We start from the raw sequence: 17363 nt of genomic DNA on the forward strand, positions 1-17363 counted from the left end.
ACTCCATCGTCCGACCCTTCACTTTTCATCTTTTAGGTGAGGGTGAGGTCTTGTACGCATGGGCCCCCCTCTCTCCCAAGGCCTGCCAGACCCAGAAGGGCTCAAAAGGGACGGTGTTTGGGGCCATGGAGCTACAGCTCGGGTTTTCTATCTCTAGAGCCTTGGAGTAGAAATGGCAGAGGGCAAAGGAGGGGTGAGCCCAAAAGGCTAGGAGTTCCCTCCGGTGTCGGGAGCCACAGCATTTGGGGTCATGAAAACCAGAGCGTGGAGAAGCCCTTCTCAGCAAGTTCGGGCAGGAGCATGCCGGAGGAGCCAAAAGGATCTCCAGGGGAGCCAGGCAGGAGGAGCTGGCCCGGAGGACCAAGGGCATTCAGCTTCTTGCTCCCTGAAAGACGGGCTCCATTTACCAAAACATTCTTCTGGGAAAGGGAGTCTCACTGATGACAACTGCCAGCATCGTGCTGCCTCCTGCTCGCTGGCTGGGAGACCATCTCTATCCACGGCCCCTCTCTGTTTTGGGGATTACAGACGGGCCACAGATCCGAGCCCCTAATGAGTGGAGGAACCACAGCCACCTCAGATTATGTTTCACTTTTAGGCTTCAGGGCTTGAAGGGATTCTATTTTTAAGCTTTCTCGGTTCCACGCGTAAAAGAAGACATTTTAATGAAATCAGTTCTGGGTTTTAGGGGACGGTGGCTTCCTCTGCCAAGAATTAACGGGCCAGTCACTTTGTTAAACCAGAAGTCTTGCTGCAGGAAGAGCATCTAATCCAGCGTCACCGGCCAAGTACCTGGGGACCTGTGAAAGCCACTCCAAGCCACTGAGGGTGTGGATGGCCCAGGATAAAACTTCCAGTACCAGAGCTCCACGGTGTGCCCCTGTCCTGAACAAAGTTTCAGAAATCCTTTTAGGTTCTATTCTCTGTAAAGTCCATCTTTCACCTTTTAAGTGCCAGAAAATGTCACGTACACAGAGAACAAACTTGTAAATAACAAAACGTTAAAAATATTATGTTTTATGTGAGCCAGTCATCCCTTCCATTAAAAAAAAAAACTTAAAAAAAAAAACAACTCCCTTTAACATCTAAAATAGCTTTGCTTATCCTGAATCTTTGAGAATGGGTTGTTACTCCAAGACCCACTGTTCAAGACACTTCCATGGGTGCCCATTAAAAAAAAAATGTCACCACTCCTAAAAGGGAGTTTTCTACACATCCCAATTTCCCCATCTAGAGCACATGAGACGCGGTTAACTTTCTCTTGGTGAATGAGGCTTCCTCTAAGAATTCAAAGTCTCCAGTTTCAGTCCTGGCTTTGCCATTAGCTAGCTTGTGACCTTGGGACAGTAACTGAACTCCGCTGGGGCTTAATTTCTTCACCTGCAAAATGAAGCAGATTGGGTCAGACAGCTCTCAGTGTTATGACTCACACCAAGACCTCAGGAGTTGTCAGTTGTTGCCTATGCTAACCTAAAGCATTATTCTTAGAGACTGTCAAGTTATAAGAATATTGCCTAGACCCTACAGATAGCCCCAGACAGCTGGGCCACAGCAACAGAAAGCAGACTGAAGTAGAGTATAGTTGACCCTTGAACGCAGGTTTGAACTACACGGGTCCACTTGTATGAGGGATTTTTTTTTTGTTTTTCTTTCTTTTTTTTTTTTTTTTTTTTTTTTTTACAGTACTCTTAAGTGTATTTTCTCTTCCTTGTGATTTTCTTAATAACATTTTCTGTTCTCTGGCTTACTTTATTGTAACACTGTGAACAATATGTATGCAAAAGATGTGTTAACTGTGTTATTTCTGGTCAACAGTAGGCCACTGGTAGTTAAGTTTTTGGGGAGTCAAGAGCTCTACTCAGATTTTTTACTCTGTGTGTGTGTGTGTGTGTGTGTGTGTGTAAGCTGTTCAAGGGTCAACTTTTCTTTTCTTTTTATCCTCTCCTTGTTCCATCAGCTGTCAATTCTCCCATCACCCTCCAGCTGACATAAACCCCTGCCTTAGTTTACAAATCTAAGTAGTAGCTTCTTGCTTTGCTCAGGTTCCCCAGCCAAGAACAGCGCACGGGCCTCATGATAAAATCTGGCAACCAATGGGCGTTATCTCTTGTTGTTCAAAGCGGTCTTGTAGATGACTGTGGCCGCCATGGCCCCAAGACTGCCCCCCGTTAGGGCTCGGGGAAGACTGAGAATGCAATCTTGTAACCTGTACATTCTTCTAGTTCTAAAAACACACTGCTTTGTGGGGGGAGGGGGGAGGAAGGGAAGTGTTTGAAGCAAAAGTGACAACAGAAAATAAACCAATTTCCTTCTTATTGGAGCAAAGCTTTGTGCAGTATCCCTCTATATTCCCCCCCCCCCCCCACACACACACGAGCTTCCCGTCCCCATCTCTGCTGTTGCTTTTCCAAGCCCTTCTGTTGTGTAACTTTTCTTGGTGTTAAGATACATTTTCCAAGTCACTCTTTGAAGCCAACGAGAGGATCAGAGTAGGAGGAAGGAGATACCGTTAGTGGTTTCCTATATTTACTGCTTTCCCAGTTATTGTCCCTTCCTGGTCCCATGAAAAATGATTAGTAGAAAAAAAGGCTTCTTAGCAGTTGTAACTATGGTCCCTACAACACAATTTTTAAGCTGAGAACAAGCATGAAAATATGCATTAAACCGCATACTTCCTACCTCAAAGAATTCAGGAAAAGTTCCTTTTTAAAAACTGAATGGAAACAGAGAATCTGATTAAGAACCGAAATCTACTTCTGTGCTGTGCACACACTTTGGGGGTGATTTCGTGGGCACCGACATGGGACTGGATATCATGAGCACGAGCCAGTGTTGGTTTTCACTCATCCTGGTTTCAAAACGTTGGTGGGAAAATAGGTGGTTCAAAAAGGAATGGGAGCTGGTTGGCCCGGCCAAGTGGAAGACAAGGAAATCCCATGAAATCAGAAAACCAGCCAGAAAATGAACGCAGACTATCTGAAGCTTTGCCAAATGGATCCCAGTCCTGCGGAAAGGGGTTAAAGGGGTGGGTGGTAGATCTCTAGGGAGGCAATAAAGACAGAAGAGTTAAAAGGAAACTACTGCATTAGACCTCTGAAAAACAAGAATAAAAGCAACTTTCCCCTCACAGCCTCTAAATCTGCAGGTGCTGCTTTTTATTCAGGTCTAAGCTTTGAGTATTATTTTCTGTTTTCAAGGCAGCTTTACACAGAGCAGCATTAATCTCCGAATCTACTCTTCCAAGGTGACGACTTATAGAAAAACAACAACAACGACAAAAAATCCTTCCCTGTTTGCAAGCTTGGGTTCCTTAGCTCACAGGGCCACAGTTGAGGGTGCTTTGTCTCAGAGGATGATTAGAGTGGTGCCCTTGGTACTGATTATAGTGGAGCTATTTGCACTGCCCGCGTCTGGGCACCGCATTATATTAAAACTTCCATTTTGGGGTATGTAGCGACTAAAAATTCTCTCCTAGTTTAAACTTGGCATCAATCATGTATCTCAGCAGAAGCAAGATTATTGAGTATAGAACCACAGGAACCCAGCATTTTTCTTTTATACTTGCACAGGAAAAAAACCAGTCCCAGCTATATACATGGTCTATGGTTCCTCCATTCTTACACAGAAATTTCAAGCATGTGGGTTCTTTCCCAAAGTGTAATCAGCAGGCTGCTGTGACTGGATTAAATTAAATCAGATGTGAAAGGCCACTGTCTCTTGCATTAATATATCCCAAATTTTCTAGTTCTTGGATGAAATCATTTCATCCACGAGGGAGAAAATGATGAAGTCTTTTCTGCTCCAGAAAATAGCTCCTGTATGGTTCTCTACAGTTCTTCCATTTCCAACAGTTCACCATCTGAACATGAATTTACCTAGAGCGTGCCTCTGACCTGGTGACAACGGACAGCTCAGTTCTACAAACACCACCAAACACAGACTGCACCCAAAAGTTAGCAGGTCCGTGGCGTCATGGGAGGCGCGGAGCCCAGGCAAAAAAAAGTGGGGATGAGTTGATCTAAATTTATCACAACCCAAGGCACAAGATCATGCTCAGGCAGTTCAACACCATCTCTATATATTCCTGTCCTACTGACATGCCCCCGTTTTACCCATTGCTGGGACAGCCATGTTTTGTGGATTTAAAAACCCAGACTAATTGGGTATAAGGAATGACATATCCCTTTAGAAAACTCGTAACATTTTACTCCTACATGTAAACAAAGGAGGGCTGTCCACGAGGTCCCATACAATTGCTCTAAGTTATAAAAGAAGTAACATTTCTGGATCCTAGTTTTATTGGGCATCTATACTATTCGCCAGGCACTGTGCTAAGTGTTTCACACGGATTCTCATATTTAACCCTTCAAAAAAACCTTAACGGCAATATTGCTGTTGTTCCTATTTTACAAAAGAGGAAAACTGTTTCGAGAAATTAAGTTATTTGCCTAAGAGCACGAAACCTGTAAATGATAAGAGGCGACTTGGCCAGTAAGGTAGTACTCCTATTTTCTTCCCCAAAAGGTGAGGATCTGCTCCCGTTAAGTTCTTAGATGTTCTTGAGACCTGGAACCAGCTGGGTCTGCAACTCTGGCCTCCGGAACAGAATTCTCAACCTCTTCTTGGACACAAAGTGTTTAAATGATCTCTTTGCTCAGCCAATCACTTAGCCATCCCCATGCTGTCATTCCCGGTTAGGGAAAGAAGATCAACAAAATTTCAAGACTTGAATCAAAGTCTAATACAATTTTGATAAGAAGAAAATCACACTTCACATTCAATGCTCATGACTTTGGAATAATAATCTCATGGCAAAAAAGATAAAGTTTTGAAAGAACTTGGAAGCCAGTGAGGATAATTTTTACACTTTAAATACAATGAAGTCCAGGGAAGTTTGGCTAGACAAGTTTTGGAGGCTCCACCAGCAGGCTAACAGTCAAAACAAACAAACAAACAAAAAAACACCAGCAATCTGGTGGTGGTCTCATAACTTCCCATCGTCAAAAGTACTCTCCCATAAGTCTGAATCCAATGCAAGAATTACGTCTATAGCTGGCTGCTTCGGGTTAAGTTTATGATATAGTAACACAACTGTGTAAGGGGCCAAAATGCTTAAAATATATCCAAACATGTTTAGGTCAGGCCAAGTAACAGTATTTAACGCCAAAAGCATGGAATATTCTTGTGACTGAGATCCAGCATACTGGAGACAGTGTGTCTAAGTAGGTACTGTACTCTATCTCCCCCCTGCTGGCAGACCCTTGTCACTAAAAACCAGGAGCTTCTTTGAGACTATCACACATCCTCAGCAAGTATCTCTGGGGCTGGAAAGCAGTTAAGACCCAGCCATGGGAGAACTGGAAAGAGTATGGGAATAAGAAATTTTCGTTATTCCAAGACCCGTCTCATTTCCCCAAGTGCTGCCTATGTGCTGACTTTCTTAAAGACCCCTGCAAAATCTTGATTCTCCAAAAAACAAACCTATTTGCAACTGACACAAGGTGAGGTCAACGACTGGTATTTATCAACCATTTATCTGACTCTCGTTGGTTGCCAGCCTCGTGGGGGCCAAGCCTCACCACGAGGGTGAAGACAGGAGCCATGGAGGAAGGGAATGAAGGAGAAAAAGGAGAAAGGGGAGAGACCTCCGGGCCACACTTCTTTCGAGTATCAACAAAAAGAGAAGCCGCATACTGACCTAAATCATCTCTCAAAGGCGCTTTATAAATTACAGGGACAAAGGGAGGGGGTGGCGGGTGGCCTGGGAATCCTACAGACACCCTACCCTCTGACCCGCCCCCCTCCCCCTCCAGCACAAGGGAAGAAGACAGAAAACAGAGCTCAACTCGGCCATTGGCGAGAAGCCCCCCCCTCCTCCGGTTTTCAATCGCCCATCCATCGGCCCCCTAGAAAAAGATACATGTAAACACCATACCCACCCCCCGGGGCGGACACTCCCGGCCCGAGGTTCCTAGAACCGGAGGCCGGGGCATTTACTTACTTAGATTTTTCTTGCTTACTCATTTCCCTCAAGCACCCAACCCCCCGTTCCCACTCCAAAACCCCGCTCAACCGCCTACCCCCACGGCTCCAGCCCCTAACAGAATCCGGTGCCCCCCTTGGCGGCGGCAGCCCCCGAGCCGTCCCGGTCACTAACCTGCTGCTGTAAGGGCATTTCCGAAACCAGCCTGGCTCCGGGGGAGGTGGGGGGGCCGGCTGGAGAGGGGGCCCGGAGGGCCGAGCAGACCGGCGGCGCCGGGCGAGGGCGGGCGCCCGTGGTGGTGGGGGGGGGGTTAGGGAGAGCAGAGGGAGGGTGGCCGCGCCGGGGGCGGGTGCGAGGGCGCCGGGACCGTCCCAGGCCAGGGAGCCGGCGAGCAGGAGGAAGTGGGTGCCCCCCTCTCCCCCTCCAGCGCCCCCTCCCGCCGCCGCCTCCTCCCCAGTCACAGGCGCGTCCTCCGCGCACGTGTGCGAAACGTCACCGGCGGGTCCCGGGGAGAGGGACAGACCCAGCCGGCGGGACGGGAACACGGCTGCCCCCGCCCTCCGTCGCCGGGGGGCGGGGAGGGGGACAGGGCGGGGAAGGAAGGGGCAAGGGGAGAGGCGGGTCAAGGGCAGGCCCGGGGCCCGGCGAGGAAGGCCCGGGCGCTCGGGCCACGCGGGCGCCGCCGCTGCCACCGCCAGGATGCGCCCAGGCCGGGTCGCCTGCCCGCGGGTCCCTCGCCCCCAGACAGCCCACGCCCCAGCTCGCACCCGGCTTCCAGCCCCACCTCCCCCGCCGCCCCTCTCCGCCTCCCCCACCCCTTTGTTGCCGGGAGTTCCAGATCCCAAAATGTGTCAAGCGCAGCCTGGCAGAGCCCCTGCGCCCGGAGCACGCCTCAGGAACCCCCGGCCGCCAGCGGGCCTCTGAGGCCGGCGGAGGGGGTGGGGCGATCACCCCAACTGTCCCCCCGGTTTCCAGCCCCCAGAGTCCCCCACTCCCCAGTTCACTACTCCCTCCCCCCCCCACCCCCTTCTCCATCCGGGGCGTGACCCCTTCCTACGCCCGAGAAAGAGGAAGCTTCGAGTTGGAGGGGAGGGGAGGGTGGGGGTAGGGAAAAGTGCAGGAAAAGAAGGGGGGACCGCGAAAAGTTTCGGAGTGTTTGACGTGGTCCGCGCCAAGGCGATCCCCGCTGCCCCGCGCGCCTGGCGGAGCCCCCCGACCTCCGGGCGCAGGGGGGCAGTGCACGAGGCTAACAATAAAGCCCCGTTGGAGGGGCGGCCGCCGAGGCCCGCGACGCTCGGCCCTGCGCCGTCCCGGGGCGGCCCGCAGCGCGCCCACCACCCCGCGCGGTGCGAGCCCACCTCCCGCCCGGGCTGGGGACGGTGGGAACCGGAGGGCATTACCGGAGGGCCGCCGCCGCCGCCGCCGCGTCCCAGCGCTGGTGGCTGCTGCAGCAGCCCGGCTCTGCTGGAGGGTCCGTGCGGCGTGGTGTAGAGGAGGCTGCCGGCCGTCTGCTCCGCGCCGGGGGCACTGGGGAGGAGGGGGCCGGCGGCGACGGCGCCGCTTTGGAGGGAAGAGGAACAGGAGGTGGTGGAAGTGTTCGTGGTGAGGATCTGGATGTACGCGCCCGGGGCGGCAGCGGCGGCGGCGGCGGCGGCGGGGAAGCCGGGGCTGGCTAGCAGTGCCCTTTTGTCCATGGAGGCTGCTGCGGCGGCGGCGACGACAGCCGCCCCCTCCCCACCCCCGGCGGTCACCAGGTACTGCTCCAGGGCGGGCTGGATCCCCTTTCTCATCTCTCGCTCCTGCTCTTTTTATTGCTATGGTATATTAATGTATTGTTTTCAATTTCTTTTATTATTTGCAGTCGGAGTTTCCAAGTCTCTCCTCCTTCTCTCCTCCCCGCCCGGCGCTTCCGAGCCCCTTCTGTCTCGTTTCTTTTTATTTTTCCGCACCGCACGGGCACCGGGGGCCAAAAATAATCGGGGCTCTGGAGAGAGGAGGGTCCCGGCCGCACGGATATCGGGCCCCGAGGGGGGATGGAGGCGTCGGGGGCGGCCGATGCAACGGATTGCGAGGCGGCGGCGGCAGCCCGGGTGCTGCGGCCGGCAGCTGAAAAATGGCTCCAGGAAGCTGCTGCTGACAATGAATGAAGGGATACGGTTTACGCGCCAAGGTCCTCCCGCGAAACTCAGATTTCCCGCCGGCTTTTCAAACCATATTTGCATATCCCCGCCCTTCAACCCGCCGAGGACCGTTCCCACAGCCCATTGGGCCTCTAGCTCCTTACTTAAGTCCCAATCGTGGCGCAGGGCCGCGGCTGGCTGGTTTCCATTGGCTGTCTTGCATCACGGTTACCGGGGCGACAGGGGCTTCATTTGCATAGACCTCCTTGATTGGCTAAGGGAGAGCAGGGTCTTTAGTAGGTGGGGCAAAAGCCCTTCCTTCTCTCCCACGGAAAGCCACGCCTTGTCCAAGCTCCGCCCGGTCCCCGCCCGCACGCCGGGCGGGGGCTGCTGACCTGGGCAGGCGCTCAGCGCCCCGCAGACTCAGTGTCAATCCGGCCTGGAGCGCAAGTTTCGCTTTTAGAAATTGTCAAGGTGACCAAGGGGACACTTGCGGGAATTCTCTTTCCTTTGGCCAGTCAGTGTAATAGATGAACAAAAGCTGGAGATTCTCCCAAATAATGTTCCAAAGGCAAGTTGGACCATGCGGACGATGCCTGGCAGGTGGGAACTGAGCCCTTTAAATCGTGGGTTTCTCTTTTCCTGAAATCCAACCAATGCCGCGGCGAGAGCTGATCCCGAGGCCCAGGCTGATAGACAGAAGCATGTGGGCAGACAGGGATCGTGGGGGCAGAAGGTTCGACTGACGTGACTGCGGGCACCAGTTTAGTTAGCATTCCAGATGATTCCTGGTAGCTTCATTATTAGCCGGGACTGGGTTTAAGTAAAAATTAAACTCTGAAATGTTTTAAGCGAAAGCTTACCACGAGTATGGGTTTTGAGTCCGGCAGACACCCCCCTTCCCTTCCCCGCCCCCCACTGGCCCAGAAGCACCCAGGGCAGTTAATCAAGGCTAACCTGGGACTGATCTGCGGGTTTCTAATCCGCCAAGCAGTAATCCGAAGAAGTACACGCTTCCCACGATGACGTCTTGCTCCCAGCAAACGCTGCACGCCCAGGCACCACCAAGCGCTTTACAATCTCGGTTTCCTACCAAGTTCTCTGACTAAAAGCAAACGCAACGACACAGACCTATTCGGAAACATTTTAAACGATTTTTCTTTTTCTTCTCTTTCTCTTTCTTTTTTTTCTTTTTCTTTTCTTTTCTTTTTTTTCTTTTTTTTCTTTTTTTTTAGTAAACTAGAATTTGTCACCAGAAGTCTATTAAGTTACTGTCAAACGGACTTTTGTACTGATGCCAATTATTCGTGGGTCTTAAAATTGAAGACTGCTTCTGTGAGACAGGACAGGAAAAGGAACGCCTGCAGGGTTGTGGGGAAAGGTGTACCCGTCAGTTAGTCATCGTTTACGATTCCAGTCGCTGAGAATTGTACAAAATAGCTGCTAAGCTGGCGTTCAGGGGGTGATGAGGGCCGAGATTCTTAAAGCCCATATGCAAAACTTTATTATTGTTATTAATAATAAGAATTTACAGAAACTCACATACTCAGTCTTAGGAAAGGCCTGACTAGATCTGTCAGTCCAGGCTAGGACTTTCTCAAAACTTTCAGTCCTGTTACCTAGGTTGAAACAGAATGAGCTAAGAGTACTGTTAAAGCTTGCCCCCCGGCTCAGGTGCGCAAGGAGGCAAGCTAGTGGAGGACACGGCCTAGTACTCAAACATTCATGGATGCTCTTTCAATAAAACTTCATAAAACCTTTAGGGCAGATTAGGTGGTACTCGAAGGGCATCAGTTCCTGGTTGGACGAGAGGCGTAGTGTTATCAGCAGCTTCCTCGACCTTGTTCCATCATTGTAGCTTTTCACTGTGGGTCCCTGCTGAGGAACCCAGTGCTGTAACTACTCAGATAATACCACCTGTAAAACGTCATTGGTGGCACGCATTCAGTGGTGGGAAAGAGGGGACCCGCAGTTCTAAGATTAGAGACAAGCCCCGGGTTTGGAACTGAGTGCCAAAATCCCTGCCAGAGCTCCCCACGGGTGGTCACGTCAAGAGGAATACGGCACGATCACAAAGGAGCAAGCGTTCCCAATCCAGAGCCACACCTGTGATTCTCATTTAGAAAGCTTTGAAATACATATTCTACTTTAGCCAAGTTATATTTTTTAATGCAGGGCATTTGGTAGAAAACAAACATTTTGACATGGTAACATGTGGTGAACCCCAGGATGAAGTGGTAGAGAGAAGGGTCCGAAGAGAGAAGAGAAGGTGTTGGAAAACGAGATGCGAAAATTTGAGGTAGGTCTATTGATTGGTGGAGAGGCAGCATGTTTTCATAGAAAGATAATGGGCTTTGGAGCCAGAGTGATGTGGGGTTAAATTATAGCTCTGCCACTTACTGGTTCTATAACTTTAATCTTTAAAAGCCTGTTTTCTCCTATGGTGAGTGGGGACCCCTATTGCAGGGCCCATATTACAAGTCGCGATGAAAAGAGGCGATAATAAATGTGAAGTGCCAGGCATATACTAGGTGCTCAGTAAGTGGTAGCTATTTATGCTTCTACTTAATGGTGCGGTTTGCAGTTCTGTGTCGTCCAGTCTGACTCCCGGCCTCCAATCTTCCTGTTGTCCCTGGACGTCCACATGCTGCGGCAGCGTGGCTTTGTCCCAGAGTGGCAGCACAGTCGTGTCCTGATTAGTAGGGATTACAGCATCCTGACTCAGAAGTTCCGGGTAATAAAATAAAGTGAGCTCCGCCGCTCATCCCACTACCCACTTCATCTGTTAGTGGCTAACTTCTGGCTGGTTCTGAAGTCTGAGCCTTCCTGACCTTCCCTTGAAGGTTAGGCTCATCCAGCACGAGAGCCAGACAGCTCTCGCCTTCCTCTTGCTCTGACGGTTGCCCCAAACAGCTGGTTGTTGCAGAGTTGGCCTGGGTAGCTGGTTGAATGGTGACCCCTCAAAACAAAACCAAAACCAAAAACACGTCTTTATCCTAATCTCTGGAACCTGTATTGTGAGCTTATTTGGAAAAAGGGATCTTTACAGATGTAATTGAGTCAAGAATCTCAAGGTAAGAGCATTCCGAGTGATGTGGGTGAGGCCTAAATCCAATGACCTGTATCCTTACAAGAGACGCCCAGAGGAAAGGTGCGGAGAGGAGGAGAGGCTTTGTGAAGATGGAAGCAGGGGTTGGAATGAAAGTCAAGAAATGCCGCCCGCCACCAGCAGCTGGAAGAGGCAAGGGGTAGCATCTCCCACAGAGCCCCTGGAGGGAGCAGCCCCCCACGCCCAACATGTAGATTGTGGACTGCTGGCCTCTAGACCTGGGATAGAATACGTTTCTATTGTTTTGAGCTACCCAGCTTGGGAATTTATTATGGCAGCCCTGGGGAACTAATGCAGTCTGTTAGCCTGCCTACCTGAGTCTCAAACCTCTTAGCTGCTACTCACCTTGTTTCGTGGCGCCACTGAGATACCGTTCCTTGCTGGACACCAGTGACACTAAGTGTCAGCCTGGGCTGTAACCCCCGTTGAAGATCTTTCAAAGTATGACTTGTTCCAGACTTAACCTAAGGAGTTTATAAAAATGCAGATTCCTGAGCTCTACCCAAACCTAAGGAGTCAGAGTCCTTTGAGGCAGAGCCCAAGAATCTTATTTAACAAGACCCTCCAGGTAATTTCTTCAAGCCCTAGACACGGAGAACCAGAGTCAGCTGTATGACTTTGGATTTCTTTCCATTATTTCCTTTTCTAGCTACAGCTGGAGTTGCCATTCTTGTGTCTAAACGCCTTGTTGGGTGTTTGTTATTTTGGTGGCCCTTCTCATCCTGCCAGTTAACATAACGAGCGCTGAATTCCTATTCATTCACGCGTACGTGCGCGAGCACACACACACACACACACACACACACACGCTCGTACTTTATATATAAAGTTTGATGTTACAATCTTTTCTAAAAGTCTTCGTTTTCTTTTTTATTTAAACATTTTTGGGGCCGCCTGGGTGGCTCAGTCGGTTAAGCATCCGACTTCAGCTCAGGTCATGATCTCACAGTCCGTGAGTTCGACGCCCATGTCGGGCTCTGTGCTGACAGCTCTGAGCCTGGAGCCTGTTTCAGATTCTGTGTCTCCCTCTCTCTGACCCTCCCCCGTTCATGCTCTGTCTCTGTCTCAAAAGTAAATAAACATTGAAAAAAAATTTGAAAAAATTTTAATGTTTATTTTTGAGAGAGAGAGAAAGCACGAGTGGGGGAGGGGCAGAGAGAGAGGGAGACAGAGAATCTGAAGCAGGCTCCAGCCTCCACACTGATAGCAGAGAGCCCAATGCGGGGCTCGAACTCATGAACCATGAGATCATGACCTGAGCCGGTTAGACGCTTAACTGACTGAGCCACCCGGGTGTCCCAAAAGTCTTCATTTTCAATTTCAAAATACAATTTTGCCAACATCCCTAAGATCGATATATATAATATCCAGGAAACAGTACCATTAAACAGTTTTGTGGCAATTCACTATTAAGTCTTCAGATAAAAAATTGTAGGTTCAGGAAATTAAAGAAACTGATCGTAAGCCCAGAAAATCTTTGGAACATCTAACATTTAAAATTGTGCCTCCTTGGGGTGCCTGGGTGGCTCATTTGGTTAAGCGTCCAACTTCAGCTCAGGTCATGATCTTGTGGCTGGTGGGTTTGAGCCCCACGCTGGGCTCTATGCTGATGGCTCAGAGCCTGCAGCCTGTTTTGGATTCTGTCTCCCTCTCTCTCTCTGCTCCTCTCCCCCTCACACACTCTCTCAGAAATAAACATTAAAAAAAATTAAAAAGAAAAAAATAAATGAAATTGTGCCTCTAATTCCAGTTCAAACAAGTCTGGTTACCACATTGGATTTAGAGTGTATGGCTTTAAATTTTAGGGTCTGGAGAAGATTAGTTTAAGAATTTAAGGTTCTCGTAGTGCAATTCAGGTAGTTTCCCATAGAGAAATAAGCTTCTCTGTTTTTATCTTCCTGGTTAGGAAGAGGAACATGTCCTTAAGCCATTACCACATCAAACACTAATAACAAAATTTCTAGGTGCTTATCCTAGAAAATTGACCATTATAGTTATTATAGATTGTGGCTTAGATACCTGTGTAGTTTCTTGTCTTCAGCTCTTTGTGCAGGAAGGTACTGTTTGGATAGAATTTTTGCATTTTTAAATAAATCTAGGATGAACTTCAGGCACAGACCATGGTTGTCAATCCCGTCTACTGAATCTGTATCTCTGATTGGAGTCCAGGGATGTGCCTTATAAACAGGACCATTGTGATGCAGGTGGTCCACTGAACACACTTGGAGAAAGCCACACGGGCATCCATCCATGACCTAGCAATCTCTGCCCTATAAACTGGCTTCTAGGCAACTGTGGCATAGAAAATTCCCTTGTAGGTAGTATCTTTTGAGTAGCTAATGTTACCATTGTTAGCATAAGCATTTATTTAGACTGTACTGTGATTGCAAGTTGCCTCTTACAAAAGCTCTTCCTGGTCACTTAACAAGTAATGCTATGGAGACAAATTAGATGAGTGGAAAAGAAAGGTATGATCTCAAAGGTGTGTGTTTCCTTGCCTTTTCAATACAGATTTTTATTGAAACAAAAAGTACAGACACAGAAACCAGACAACACAAATGTGTGGATTAATGAATTACTATCAGGTGAACACCCTTGTAACCACCACCCAGGTCACGAACTGGAACTTGATCTGAAGTCCCATTCATATCACAGCCCCTTGCCTCCCACCAAAAGCAACCATTAGCTTGATGTTTTTAGTCTTCACTTCCCTGTTTGTCTTTTTTTTCAAAGTTTTGTCACCCAAATATGCATCTTTAGGAACTGTAGTTTCATCTTGTCCATTTAAAAATGTTGATATGTTTTTAAAGTCTCTTTTGTTATTATTGTTTAAAGGTTATTTATTTATTTTTGAGAGAGACAGTGCAAGTGGGGGAGGGGCAGAGAGAGAGAGAGAGAGAGAGAGAGAGAGAGAAGCCCAAGCAGGCCCCACACTATCAGCACAGAGCCTGACACGGGGCTTGCACTCATGAAACTGTGAGATCATGACCTGAGCTGAAACCAAGAGTCAGACGCTTAGCTAACTGAGCCATCCAGGCACCCTAAGTTTCTTTTAATCTATGGTTCGTCTTCTATCCTTTTATTTTCCTTACAGTTTATCTTGAAGCATGTAGTGAGTTGAATGGGGGCCCCTCCCTATGTCCACTGGAACCTTCGAGTTAGACCTCTGACCTTGTTTAGAAAAACGGCCTTCACAGAATAATTACGGTAAAGATCTCAAGATGAGATGACCTTGGGTTAGGATGAGCCCTAAATCCAATGTCCGTTATTTTACAAGAGGAAAGGAGAAATGGAAGCAGGAGGCAGAGAATGAAGTGACGGGCCCACAAACAAGGCACACCAAGGGTTGCCTGCAGTCACCAGAAGCTAGGAGAGGGACATGAAGCAGATTCTGCCTCAGGAACTTTTAGAAGGAAACAGCCCTGCTGGCATCTTGATTTTAGCTTTCTGGGCTCCAGAACTAGCAGAGAATAGATTCCTGTTGTTTTAAGCCACCTAGCGTGTGGTCATTTGTTGTACAGCAGCTTCAGGAACTCTTTCAAAGAGTTTGGGCCGTTAGACGTCAGGACCTGAATTTGGCAGAATGCACACTCCTGGTGCCGTTAACCGTGTTCCTCTGTCTCCTGCATTTCCTGCAGATTTGCGGCTGGATCCGCAGTACGGGCCAGACTCAGGTTTGATTCCTCTGGCAAACCCGAGGCACACGATGTCATTCTGTCCCTTGCTCTGTGATCTTGGCGATCATCCGTGCTCCTTATTTTCTTTCACTCCCGCGATATTTGTCCTCAATGCTTTTCTTTATGTGAAAATCGCTTTCTCTGTCTTGAAGAATGAGAAGGGCTCAGATACGCTTGTCCCTCTTCACAGAGCTCGTCTTCGATGGTTGTCGTGAGGATGGCAGCTCACTTCCCGAGATTTCCTCCATCCCTAGCCTAGAGCTTCCCTTTCCTTCTTCTGCCTTGTCCCTGTCCTGGTCGGTTTTGATCTGATCCCAGCACCCCCGGCTCGGGGTCTCCTATCTTCAGAGGGGAGCCCTGAGGGTCAGCCCTGAGACGGGGAGGCCAGCCGGCTCCGGTCCCTCCGGACCTTCCTACCAGCGTTCTTGCTCTCAGCTGCTCCTGGGGTGGGGTGGGGGGGGGGTAGCTGCCATTCCCATGTCACCCCACCCACAGCCCCGTGAAGGTCTCCTGGCTCTTTGGGGGCTTCTCCTGGTTTGGGGCCTCAGGCACTACTCTGTTCTCTCCTTCTCTCTCAGACGCAGGTGCTGGTACCACGCAGCTCCTAACGGCTGTTGGGGGTTTGTTCCCACTCGTTTGTATTTTGAGACTCATGGGGTTGCTGCATCACCAAATTTTGTCATCGGCATCGCTCGTGGGTTTCTAGTTTTCCCATCTAGGTGTCCTTTCTGTTTTCATGCGAGGGTAAAGAGAGATTGAAGAGTAATGCTGCTGCATCACCAACTTCAGGTTTACCTTTCCTTTTTTTCTAGGGTTTAATTTTAATTTTGCTGGGTTAACACGTAGCGTCATAGGAGTTTCAGGCGTACAATACGGTCACGCAACCATCCCCATCACCTACCTCGCCCATCCCCCCCCCCCATCCCCTCCCTTCTGGTAACCAGTCAGTTTGTTCTGTATCGTTAACAGTCTGTTTCTTGTTTGTCTCTCGCTTTCACTTTTTTGCACTTTGGCTCCTTTGTTTCTTCAAGTCCACGTATGAGTGAAATCACGTGGTATTTGTCTTTCTTTCACTGATTTATTTTGCTTAGCATAATACTGTCTAGTTCCATCCGTGTTGTTGCAAAAGGCAAGATTTCATTTTTTATGGCTGGCTAATATTCCATTGTGTGTAACAACACCCCTTCTTTATCCGTTCATCTACTGATGGACACTGGGACTGCTTCTATAGTTCGGCTGTTGTAAATAATACTGCAATAAACATAAAAGTGTATGTGTCCCTTTTTTTAAAAAAATTTTTAATGTTTATTTATTTTTGAGACAGAGAGAGACACAGCATGAGCAGGGAAGGGGCAGAGAGAGAGGGAGACACAGAATTGGAAGCAGGCTCCAGGCTCTGAGCTGTCAGCACAGAGCCCGACGTGGGGCTCGAACTCCCGAACTGCGAGATCATGACCTGCGCCGAAGTCGGACGCTTAACCGACTGAGCCACCCAGGTGCCCCTGTATGTGTCTCTTTGAATTAGGTTTTTTTTTTTTTTTTTTTTTTTTGTATTCTTTGGGTAAACACCCTTACTTCCCCCCCCCTTTTTTTATTATTGTTACTTGAGGAAAAAGAGAGAGAGAGAGCAAGCAGGGGAGAGGGGCAGAGGGAGAGAGAGAATCTTACGCTCCATGCTTAGCGTAGAGCCCAACACAGGGATTGATCCCACGACCCTGGGATCATGACCTGAGCCAAACTCAAGAGTTGGACGTTCAACCGACTGAGCCACCCGGGCGCCCTGTGCCCCCCTCTTACCTTTCCTTTTAATCAAATTTATTTTCAGTCCACCACATTGGATTGTCACGAAAACAATGCCATGCAAGCACACATTTCCGTAAGCGTTAAGGGTAAGGAAAGTTATGAGCTGTTTTCTTTCCAGGTTATCAGCTAGAGCTTGAAAACGTGAGCTGAGAGGGAGAAGTGGAGTCAAGATACTTAATTTTACTTAGGCAGTGACTCCCGTGAGATCTAGAACAGGAGGAAGCAGAGGAACACAAGCTGCCTCTCCATACGTGGTAGTCTGGTTGTACCTCTTTCTTGTGGGGCTTTAGATAGGGAATGTTGTTTGTAGCACATCACAAATGGGTACGTGGGTAGAAAATTGCTTTTTCTTTTCCGCCTTGGTTTCCTGGACAGCATTCCCTCTGGTTTCCCATTCGACCCTCCTGACTTTGTGGGACTCTTCGATGGTTTCATTTTCTTATTTATTCTCTTAAAAATCTCTTTTCAGCTTTCTCCTCCTCCTGTTCTATACATTCTCCCTGGATGATACTTTTAAAATAATTATTATAGTAAAATAGATATAACACAGTATTTATTATTTTAACCACTTGTAAGTGGACAATTCAGTGGCATCAAATACATACGATGTTGTGTCACCATTGTGACTATATATACCCGAAAGTTTTTAATTATCCCCAACAGAAACTCTG

At 48.8% G+C, this 17363-nt stretch overlaps 1 protein-coding gene across 1 annotated transcript in view; it reads right to left on the bottom strand.

Annotated features, from left to right (window-relative positions):
• The window catches only part of E2F3 (E2F transcription factor 3), a 74415-nt gene extending 68154 nt beyond the window's left edge, over positions 1–6261 (bottom strand). Inside the window, exon 1 of the mRNA XM_042937787.1 lies at positions 6158–6261. Within this exon, the coding sequence (XP_042793721.1) occupies positions 6158–6175 (18 nt within the window). The 5' untranslated portion in view covers positions 6176–6261. The remainder of the gene's footprint in view (positions 1–6157) is intronic.
• Positions 6262–17363: the final 11102 nt, after the last annotated feature.

The sequence above is a fragment of the Panthera leo genome, chromosome B2 (assembly GCF_018350215.1).
Source record: "Panthera leo isolate Ple1 chromosome B2, P.leo_Ple1_pat1.1, whole genome shotgun sequence".
Lineage (NCBI taxonomy): Eukaryota > Metazoa > Chordata > Mammalia > Carnivora > Felidae > Panthera > Panthera leo.